The sequence below is a fragment of the Leuciscus leuciscus genome (assembly GCF_965113295.1).
Source record: "Leuciscus leuciscus genome assembly, chromosome: 23".
Taxonomy (NCBI): domain Eukaryota; kingdom Metazoa; phylum Chordata; class Actinopteri; order Cypriniformes; family Leuciscidae; genus Leuciscus; species Leuciscus leuciscus.
The window spans coordinates 1940271-1952677 of NC_138747.1; the positions used below are offsets into that span (position 1 = coordinate 1940271).

Genomic DNA, 12407 nt, shown 5'->3' on the forward strand with positions numbered 1-12407 from the left:
TATATAAGTGAAAATAATTAGGTTATTTATATATGGATATTTATATATATATGTTATATATGAGAATGATAGTTATATAATAGTAATAGTAATGAGAATTTTGTTATAAAATGTGTTTAATCGCCATGAAAATAATGCAACAATGCAAAAAAATATAAATATTGCCTTCTTTTTTTTTTCTATTGGATTTGAGGAGAAATATGACCTGGACATGTCTTTGCAGGATTCACTCTTAAATTATATTATAAATAAATATTTAAAGGTTTCATACACAGGTCAAAAATCTTATTTTTCACAATCTTGCATCACAATCGTATTTTCTTTGCGTAAAGAACAATAATTAGTATTTTGCCTGTTAATGGTTATGCAGAGCCGGCGCTCTAGATGAGGACGGCGAGGACGACTGGACGAGAGACGCGTCTCTGCAGGATCTGGAGGCGTATAAACTCCTGTATGACCTCGCTAACACCGTCCAGAGGTGCGTTACACACACAGCTCTCGTTAAACATTACAGATCCATCTCCAGAGGAAAGACTCGAGCTGTAAACGTGATGATGATGATGATGATCAAGAAGAGCTTTCCTGGGGACAAACAACTCTGAGTTTACGACGAGAAAGCATCATCTTACAATTCCAATAAAAAGTGTTTTTGTTTTCATCTGTGTTGCTTTTAGACCGTCGAGACACGCTGATGGGCTTTTCACGAGCGGATACAGCAAACTCCTCGGACAACTGTCAGCGAAAGAGTATCTGGAGTCTTTACTCGCAAAGAGAGTCAGGTAACGAGAACATAAGAACTGATGTTTCAATCCAATCTGAGCTATAATCATGCCTGAATCATAATCATAATCATACACTACACATTGACCAGAGCAGAACTGAGTGACTGGTTTTGCCTTTAGCTTTTGTCTTGCTTAGCTGCGGATATTTAATATTCAACAATGTTATTGATCTCCTGCATTGACACCATTATATGTGACCCTGGACCACAAAACCAGTCACATGGCTCAATTTTTTTAAATTGAGATGTATACATCACCTGAAAGCTGAATAAATAAGCTGTCCATTGATGTGTGGTTTGTTAGGATAGGACAATATTTGGTCGAGATACAACTATTGAACATCTGGAATCTGAGGGTGCAAAAGAATCGAAACATTGAGAAAATCTCCTTTAAAGTTGTTCATTTATGTTGGCGATTGTGCAGCATTCACTCACACACATACATGTTTTATACATTTACGGTAGGAAATTTACTAAATATCTTCATGGAACATGATCTTTACTTAATATCCTCATGATTTTTGGCATAAAAGAAAAATGGATAATTTTGACCCATACAATGTATTGTTGGATATTGCCACAGATATACCCGTGCGACTCGAGACTGGTGACGTGATCCAGGGTCACATATGATTCTTTTAGAATGATCATTTTTATCAAGCTTGTATGTTTATGGTCAGTTATTTCACTTTAATGGCATTACCTATTAATTGTCATTAAAGTGAAATTACTGAACCTAAATATACGAGCTTGATAAAAATTATCATTCTAGAAGAAAATTTCAGATGGGAAATAAGTCTTCTTATATATATATATATATAAATTAACTTTTTTACAACAAAAATGAACCTTCAGTGACGCTATTTTCTTCTAGAAACAAACTCTGTTGCATTATTTTCCTGTTATCTCTGTAAAGCTGCTTTGAAACAATCTGTAGTGTAACAAGCGCTATATTAATAAAGGTGTCTTGACTTGATAATATATGTTCATATAATAGATGATGGATGCCATGTTGTGTAGCTGATTCCCTGAAGCTGTTAATGATGAGGTGGTGTGTTCTCCTGTGTGTGTGTGTGTGTGTGTGTGTGCTGTAGTGATGAGCTGGCTCAGGATCAGACGCCTGTGAAACGCCACTCAGACGCCGTCTTCACCGATAACTACAGCCGCTACCGCAAACAGATGGCGGCCAAGAAATACCTCAACTCAGTTCTGGCCGGGAAAAGGAGGTACGACTCAAAGGGGAGGCAAGCGTCACTATTACTACTAGTGCGATAAAACAGGAGCAAACATTGGCATACACTAGAGCTGCACGTTAATCGCAATGAAAGCACACGCGATTTGGCAAAGGCTGCGATTATTTTATGCACAGTTTGTCAGTGTAGCGGCTGATCGGGAGTAAATGCTCCATCTGAACACCAGAGGGCGCTCACACACACACACACACACACACACACACACACACACACACACACCACATATCCATCTGAACAACAGAGGGCGCTCACACACACACATCAGACACACACACACACACACCACATATCCATCTGAACACCAGAGGGCGTCTAACACACACACACACCACATATCCATCTGAACACCAGAGGGCGTCTAACACACACACACACACACACACACACCACACATCCATCTGAACACCAGAGGGCGCTCACACACACACACACCACATATCCATCTGAACACCAGAGGGCGCTCACACACACACACACACACACACACACACACACACACCACATATCCATCTGAACACCAGAGGGCACTAACACACACACCACATTTCCATTTGAACACCAGAGGGTGCTAACACACATACACACACACACCACATATCCATCTGAACATCAGAGAGTGCTAACACACACACACACACCACATTTCCATTTAAACACCAGAGGGCGCTCACACACACACACGCCACACACACCACACACACCACCACACCACATATCCATCTGAACACCAGAGGGCGCTCACACACACACACGCCACACACACCACCACACCACATATCCATCTGAACACCAGAGGGCGTCTCACACACACACACACACACCACACACACACACACACACACACCACATATCCATCTGAAAATAAGAGGGCGTCTAACACACACACACACACCACATATCCACCTGAACACCAGAGGGTGCTCACACACACACACACACACCACATATCCACCTGAACACCAGAGGGTGCTCACACACACACACACCACATATCCACCTGAACACCAGAGGGCGCTCACACACACACTACGTATCCATCTGAACACCAGAGGGCGCTCACACACACACACACACACCACACACACCACATATCCATCTGAACACCAGAGGGCGCTCACACACACACCACACACCACATTTCCACCTGAACACCAGAGGGCGTCTAACACACACACGCCACATTTCCACCTGAACACCAGAGGGCGCTCACACACACACCACACACACACACCACATTTTCACCTGAACACCAGAGGGCGCTCACACACACACCACATTTTCACCTGAACACCAGAGGGCGTCTAACACACACACGCCACATTTTCACCTGAACACCACAGGGCGTCTAACACACACACACCACATATCCACCTGAACACCAGAGGGCGCTCACACACACACTACGTATCCATCTGAACACCAGAGGGCGCTCACACACACACATAGATATCATATAAAGGCTAGATGTCTTAAGGCGGAGTCACTTAAGACATCACCGGCGGCCATCTTAGGACAGGGCTCTGTGAATTAAGGTGAGTGAGCAGCACGCACACAAATCCTCTTATCTCGCTGAAATCTGGACGGATTTACAAACGGTTTGGTTTCTTACAAACGTTATTAACGTGGCTATAATTCTGAATGCTTAAACATTTTGAACATAATTATTCATATGTATGCAGTATAATAGCTACATCTCTGACGTTTATAACAAACCAAACCGTTTGAAAATCGGTAGAAAATTGAGCAAGTTATGGTTATTTAAAAGTACATGCACCATGTTATGAGTGAGCGAGCACCCTGTCTTAAGATGGCCGCTGTGTGCGGATGTCGAGCTCCATTGGCCAGCAGCGCGGACGAGACATCTAGCCTTTATATGATATCTATGCACACACACACCACACACACCACATATCCATCTGAACACCAGAGGGCGCTCACACACACACCACACACACACACCACATTTCCACCTGAACACCAGAGGGCGTCTAACACACACACGCCACATTTCCACCTGAACACCAGAGGGCGCTCACACACACACCACACACACACACCACATTTCCACCTGAACACCAGAGGGCGTCTAACACACATACACACACACACACACCACATTTCCACCTGAACACCAGAGGGCGTCTAACACACACACGCCACATTTCCACCTGAACACCAGAGGGCGCTCACACACACACCACACACACACACCACATTTTCACCTGAACACCAGAGGGCGTCTAACACACACACGCCACATTTCCACCTGAACACCAGAGGGCACTCACACACACACACACACCACATTTTCACCTGAACACCAGAGGGCGTCTAACACACACACGCCACATAATAAAATAATTATGATCACACCCTTTGCGATTTCAAAATCGCCATAAGCCAAATCAGTTTAAGTGCGATTACATGTAAACTGCGATTAATCGTGCAGCCCTAACAGACACTGAAGGAGTCACACAGACTACAAGCAAACACACACTATATTCCCATCTGAATGCATTTTGTTTTTCATTATATAAACCTTATGATCTCTTATGATCTGTGATTTAGGTGATGCACTCATGCTCAAACGCTGCCTGTGCTCTTCAACATGTAAGTGTCATACATCTGTTCATACATGCCTATTGTTTTTATTGAATTAGGAATTGAGAATCGATTTATCCCTTCTTAATCACATACAGAAGTTAGGGATGCACTGATATGAAAATTTTGGCCGATAACGATAACCGATAATTCTTTATATTTGAAAGCCGATAACCAATATATTGGCCGATAAATCCAAATCCAAATTTTTATATAATTTTTGAGAGCCTGATTACAAAATAAAAGTCTCACCATTAAAAGCCATGTCCCAAACACACAATTATAATGATGTTTTCATTATAATTGTATGTAGCCGATATGACTTGTGTTGCACTTTACTGTATTTTCCTTATTTGAAGTGATTCCCATCATATTTCAAGCAATTCAAAACCATCATATTGAACAGTGCGCATCTGAAGTGTCTCAGCTGGAGGAAATAATACATTATTTATCGACTTTAATATATCGGCCACATTTTTACTCTAGCCGATAACATTAAAAATGAACATATATCGGCCGATACCGATATGGTTGGCCGATATATCGTGCATCTCTAAACAAAGTTGTCAAATCCAATCAAATGCGGTTGTTTTCTGTAGGTGACGTGGACGGCACAGCTTCAAGACTTCGCCATCATTATATATCCAAGCTTTACACAATCTATTATGGGCTGAGATTGAATTAACGGCACTCAACACAACACAGACTGAAGCACGTCTGACTCCTGTGTCCTCGCGTGAACGACGCGTCCCGTCTGTGCTCGACTGGAGTAATGCTGTTGTGTCTGTAGAAATCTATTATGACTGCAGTCGTTCTTGATAACTGTAATCAGACCAATAAAAATGATCATGTTTGTAAAAACAGTTTTGTCTGTCTCTGTTGTTCCTTCACTCTGTGATCCACATCCACATGTTGACTTTGGCTTGCTCAGTTGGGGATATTTTGGGGATATTTAATTTAATTTGATCAATCAATAAATTCCTCTTGAAACAAACTTTGTTGTATTATTTTAATTTAATACTGTGAAGCTGCTTTGATACAATCTGTATTGTGAAAAGCGCTATACAAATAAACTTGACTTGACTTGACTTGACATTCAAAAATCCAAAAATCTCTGTTGGATGTGATTCTTTAAAGGGATACTCCACTTTTTTTGGAAATAGGCTCATTTTACAGCTCCCCCAGAGCTAAACAGTTGAGTCTTACCGTTTTCGAATCCATTCAGCCGATCTCCGGGTCTGGCGGTACCACTTTTAGCGTAGCTTAGCATAGCTTAGCATAGATTATTGAATCGGACAGGACCATTAGCATCTCTCAAAAAAAAATGACTGAAGTGTTTCGATATTTTTCCTATTTAAAACTTGACATCGTGCACTAAGACCAACGGAAAATGTAAAGTTGCGATTTTCTAGGCTGATATGGCTAGGAACTATACTCTCATTCCCGCGTAATAATCAAGAAACTTTGATATGAACTCTGATATGATGCAGCGCCTGAAAATAGTCCCCAGCTTGGTAACTTCCAACGTGACCGGGACTAAGTTTGTCTAACCTATTAGACCTATTTTCAGGCGCTGCGTCATATCATTACGCCTGCTGGACCCATGGTAACTTACGGCAGCAAAGTTTCTTGATTATTACGCAGGAATGAGAGTATAGTTCCTAGCCATATCAGCCTAGAAAATCGCAACTTTTCATTTTCCGTCGGTCTTAGTACACGATGTAACTACAGAAGAGTCAAGTTTTAAATAGGAAAAATATCGAAACTCTTCGGTAATTTTTTTGAGAGAGATGCTAATGGTCCTGTCCGATTCAATGATCTATGCTAAGCTATGCTAAAAGTGGTACCGCCAGACCCGGAGATCGGCTGAATGGATTCTAAAACGGTAAAACTCAACTGTTTAACTCTGGGGGAGCTGTAAAATGAGCCTATTTCCAAAAAAAGTGGAGTATCCCTTTAAGGGGATGTTTACACAACACCGTTTTCAACTAAAGACGGAAAACTTGTGCGTTTTGGCCGATTATTTACACCATAACGTCATTTTGGAGTCTGAAAACCCAAACTTTTGAAAACTGGTTTCAAAGTGCACGTTTTTGAAGTTATCGTCTCTGTGTAAACTATAAAAACGGTGACGTCATGTGTGTTACGTGTTTAATCTATACGCGCGTAGTGTTTCTTTACAAAGTCGTTTTCTGTGAAGTTTTGACAATGTTGTTTTCATTTTAATTTCAGTTAAAGTTTTAGTAATTGTGTGTTTTTGTCATGTTTAATAGTTAAAAAAAAAGTCTACATAGTTTTTATTTTATTCAGTCAAAGTTTTTAATATTTTATTTCAGTTAACGTTTATTTTATTTCAAGCAACAAAAAAAAATATATTTTTATTGGTTTCAGTTTTAGTTAAAGGGATAGTTCCCCCAAAAATTTAAACTCACTCTCATGTCGTTCCAAACCTGTATGAGTTTCTTCTTTTTCCTGCTGAAGAAAGAAACTCATACAGGTTTGGGACAACTTAATTTAATTAAATGAAAAAAAATGTTTTTGGCTGAACTATCCCTATGAACTATGAACTATTTGGGTGAACTATAAAAGCCCTGCTTTATACCCTAAGCTTTATGATTCAGTTATGACCGCAGTATCAGCATCTGACCAGCAGAGGGCGATAAATCCCCGGCTGTTTTTGGAAGAGCATCATTCTACACGACTACATACTAGTTTGCATCGGCTGCATAGTAGGCACATTTTCCAGTATGCATGGAACATCATATTTGCACAAACTTTTTCAAGACACTAAGTGCATCCCAATCCACGCACTTTTCGATGCCGTTTTGTAGGTTAAACAGTTTGAGCAGTGTGTGTTCCCAAAAGAAAAAGTGCACTTTAAACACCCGGATGATGCTCTTAATGAACTGAAAAAACTAAGTTGGACACACAGGAGGGGAAGAGCCGGGCCTTTCAGACAAATATCCTTATAAACTCTTATATGCGTCACATACAAAATAAGTATGTGAGTTCACAGTACCTGGATGATCTACTTGAGATCTGAAGTGTGCATATGATGGACACTACTATCCCATTAGGCCACGGGAGAGGATTTGTCAATGGCAGTGAAGTGGCGGTAGGTCACATGATCATGACATCATGTCTCAATTCGCCTACTTATACTACGAACTAAAAGTACGTACTCTTTTTGTGAAGAAAAAGTGCATACTTTAGAGTGTGTAGCAGAAGAGTAGACAAGCTGTGGGACACACTATCACGTAATAAAATAACGTCCTTAACGGTTGCTCTCTGTTGCTTAGTTACACGCGTCGAGTCACCTAAACTGACCTGTCAATCATCTTGTCAAAGATAAAATCCTCCACATTTAATTTCCTACTGTATCAGAGAGAAATGCAGAAGCACGTTGATCATATTAATGCATAATGAGGCATTTAAAAGTTAACGGCCAAACGGATCTTTAGAAAAGTTCACGTTGTTGCAGATGAAATATAACACGGATAACATTACATAAATATTTTAATCAGCTTAAATGTTTATTATCAGTCACTCAAACCCCTTTATCGCCGGTCGCGCATATCCGCCATGTTTTGTAGTTTTCTGAACACTTTTAACTTGTGTTTGTAGTTCTGAACTGAATCATCTACCAAAGCACAATGGATTGTGGGTAATATTAGCCTTTATAGTGAGCATGGATCCATATAGTAGACCATCTGGGCACTTCTGGCACAGTCTTTAACATACTAGGCTTTGGGACTGACTTATTCTAATCTCACACACTGTTCAGGATGGATAGTGTGAACATTGAGATGCAGGGATTCATACTACACACATTCATACTATAAAGAACATACTTTTTTAGAGGTTGTGAAGTAATTCATTATTAAAAATAAGTACATACTCAAGAGAGAATGTGATTTTGGACGCATCCATAGTACATACGGCACAGTTTAAGTTAAGGGGTGGGAATCTCTAAAGGCACTTCGATTACGATGAAATAATAATGCATCTTTTTTTTTTTCTATACATGATTTCTTTTCTCACTGTGTGAGACTAAAAGTGCGTAGTGTGTATAGTGCATCATTTGGGACACAACTATTAAAGAAACACCGGAGCACTTTTTCTCTTCGGTCCCCCTACAGGTTGGAAGTGGAATTGTCCATTACCGCTGTCGTAAATACTTAGCCTACTGTCACACGCACGCTGTTTGTTTATCCAGCACCGGCTTTGGAAATAACGATGTCCACAGATAAGGTAGAGTATGTTGCATGATTTTATGAAAGTATGATGTATTGCGACATCATAAAGGAAGAAAAACGAAATAATGACATTATAACGCTTGCCGTAAAGCAAGTCAGATTTGTAGTTTCATATGTCTCATTCGAACTACAGATCCGCGACCCGATCTGGCAAACTAGCATAGTGTGGTTATAGCCGATAGAGGGCCGCAAAGCGAATGCAGAAGTGCCGTTCACCCTGTTACGAGTTAATGAACCACTGATACGATTTTGGAAACATTATTTTAAGGTACAAAAGATCTTTGGTGTTGCTTTAACTGGATTTATTACACGGCTCTGTGGAATACTTGATTCTGATTGGTCACTCGCTCCATCCAGCGGTGTGTTATTCCCAGATAACAGCGTCTGAGAACAGAAACACCGGCTCATCCGGGTCACTGAAGTCAGCAGCGCTATACACTCGCTAGGAACGGTTTTCTTTCCTGGAAGTTTTGCATTTGGTGAGCTAATAAAATATTAAAACTCGGTCGAATCAATATTTTGTGTACAGTTATTTAATTATGCCATCCAGTATCATGGACTCGCTCTCTCGTTTCATTCAAACGCAGCGGCGGCCATTTTGTGACTATTGTTTTGAACACTGTTGGATTATGAGATACAAACAGGTACGATTTTAAAACAGTTTAATCTGAAATTAATATCTCTTATCTCCATAATTATTTATGTGGTGAAATTCTGTGTAAATGTACGTCTAGTTTCTTTGAACTTGCCGCTGAAACTGCTTCTCCGTGGAAGCTTTATTGTGTTTAAAGACCTAATAAAATATTTCAACTCAATAGATCAGTATTTCATGACTAATTATTTACTTATGTGGAAAGTAGCCGTGTAATAAGTGGGATAATGTACATCCAGCTGGTTGTTATCTCAGAATAAACCCCCTTCAGGTGTGTGTGTGTGTGTGTGTGTGTTATCTCAGAATAAACCCCCTTCAGGTGTGTGTGTGTGTGTGTGTGTGTGTGTGTGTGTATCTCAGAATAAACCCCCTTCAGGTGTGTGTGTGTGTGTGTGTGTTATCTCAGAATAAACCCTCTTCAGGTGTGTGTGTGTGTGTGTGTGTGTGTGTGTGTGTGTGTGTGTGTGTGTGTGTGTGTGTGTGTGTGTGTGTGTGTGTGTGTGTGTGTTTGTGTGTGTGTGTGTGTGTGTGTGTGTGTGTGTTATCTCAGAATAAACCCCCTTCAGGTGTGTGTGTTATCTCAGAATAAACCCCCTTCAAGCTGATGGAAGACCCCCTCATTCCTCATCACCCTGTTTATTCTGAGATAAAACACACACACACACACACACACACACACACACACACACACCTGAACAGTGATGGGAATAACGGCGTTATAAATAACGGCGTTACTAACGGCGTTATTTTTTTCAGTAACGAGTAATCTAACTAATTACTGCTTCCTCCATTACAACGCCGTTACCGTTACTGTCAATACAAATGCGGCGTTACTTTAATTGAGCTCACTGAAGCGGTTTTCATCCGAGTAGGCTCTCTCTCAGCCATAGGAGCTGCAAAGTTTTTTTCTCAGGTGTGTGTGTGTTTATGAGGCGCGGGACTCGACAAAAGCGAGGCGAATGCCGCGAGCGTGCTCGACAGTGCACGAGAGACCGAGTGTGTCCGAGAACGCGCTCGACAGTGCGCGAGAGAGACCGAGTGTGTCCGAGAACGTGCTCGACAGTGCGCGAGAGAGACCGAGTGTGTCCGAGAACGCGCTCGACAGTGCGCGAGAGAGACCGAGTGTGTCCGAGAACGCGCTCGACAGTGCGCGACAGAGACCGAATGTGTCCGAGCATAAATACTTTATTTATAAATAAATTACACATATCAGCATTTGAATAATCTCTGTAGCATATTGGTATCATATGCAATGTTTTAATTAGTTTATATAACATAAACTACAAAATAACCTGCAGGGAACGTTCAAACATATTTGTTTGACGGTTGTGAACACGTGCGGCAAACACGACTAGAATTTGGCTAAAATAACCTCTGATGATGACGTTCTCTGTAGGTTATAAAAATAAACCCCCAAAAGATTATATTGTATTATTTATGTTGATACATTGTTCAGTATTATATTGAAAGCACTTTTTGTTAAACTTACTATTGTGAGAAAGAAAATACTTCAAGTAGGCTATACAGAATGTCTACCAGTTGTAAAGGTGTGTGAGTTTTATTTTAATTATATGCACTAGTGTATGTGTATGTATATTTTTATTAGGCTATAATTTATTTATTTTTGGTACATTTCTTAAGAAGCATCATTTATTTTTAGACTTATTTGTTGGCCAGTTGTGGTCTGTGCAATAAATATTAAAAGTTCTAAACCATCTATTGTTTTATTGTTGCACTATAGTAATGATAATATTTTAATATTTAAGTTAATAGGTGTCTCTCACATTGTCCCACAGCAACATTAAAATAGTGTAGATTAGTGTACAATGTTTTATAATAATAAGATGTTCAATTTAGTGTCAATTTCATTAATTTAACATTTCATATTGGGGGTATCCAAGAAATGTCTTATATTTAAACTTTTTAGTTTTTTTTAAGTAACGCAATAGTTACTTTCCCTGGTAATTAGTTACTTTTTTAATGATGTAATTCAGTTACTAACGCAGTTACTTTTTGTGAGAAGTAACTAGTAACTATAACTAATTACTTTTTTTAAGTAACTTGCCCAACACTGCACCTGAAGGGGGTTTATTCTGAGATAACACACACACACACACACACACACACACACACACACACACACACACACACACACACACACACACACCTGAAGGGGGTTTATTCTGAGATAACACACACACACACACACACACACACACACACACACACACACACACACACACACACACACACACACACACACACACACACACACACACACACACACACACACACACACACACACACACTGAAGGGGGTTTATTCTGAGATAACAACTGGCTGGATGTACATTATCCCTTATTTAAACAGTATATCAGCAACTTCCTCCAGTCAGCGAAAGATGAGCGCTGATAAACGTCACAGTTTCCAGTCTCTGAATCCAGTGCATGTGCTCACACTCACCCAGCGACCGCCATGACATCACATCAGGCCTTTAAGCTGTAGCTGATGCTTCGGTCAGTCTGTGCATCTCATGGGTGGACGAAAAGCAGGACATGCTCTCGGCTCACGCTGACCTTTGACCCCGCAGTGATTAGGCTACTTTAAAACACACATGCTGATGATCGTGGTCAGCTCTCACTCATGAGAGCATTCCCGCAGATAAGAAGAGCTGATGGTCTTTGAACTTCTGCTGTGCAGAACAGAGTTCAACACACACACACACACACACACACACACACACACACACACACACACACACACACACACACACACACACACACACAGCTGTCGCAGGCTGCTTTCAGTTAATACTCCGTATATTACTGTGCATTTGAAGTTTTGAGGCTGTTGATACACACTGA

The 12407-nt window shown here is 40.5% G+C and overlaps 1 protein-coding gene across 2 annotated transcripts in view; it reads left to right on the forward strand.

The window, feature by feature from the left end:
• Window positions 1-5498, forward strand: part of vipb (vasoactive intestinal peptide b) — a 9314-nt gene extending 3816 nt beyond the window's left edge. Inside the window, exons 3-7 of one of the 2 annotated variants that reach the window (XM_082156817.1) lie at window positions 371-478; window positions 675-779; window positions 1876-2025; window positions 4603-4644; window positions 5235-5498. In XM_082156817.1, the coding sequence (XP_082012943.1) occupies window positions 371-478; window positions 675-779; window positions 1876-2025; window positions 4603-4606 (367 nt within the window). In that variant the 3' untranslated portion in view covers window positions 4607-4644; window positions 5235-5498. The remainder of the gene's footprint in view (window positions 1-370; window positions 479-674; window positions 780-1875; window positions 2026-4602; window positions 4645-5234) is intronic. The other variant, XM_082156818.1, reaches the window with a different exon arrangement.
• The last annotated feature ends 6909 nt before the right edge of the window (window positions 5499-12407 follow it).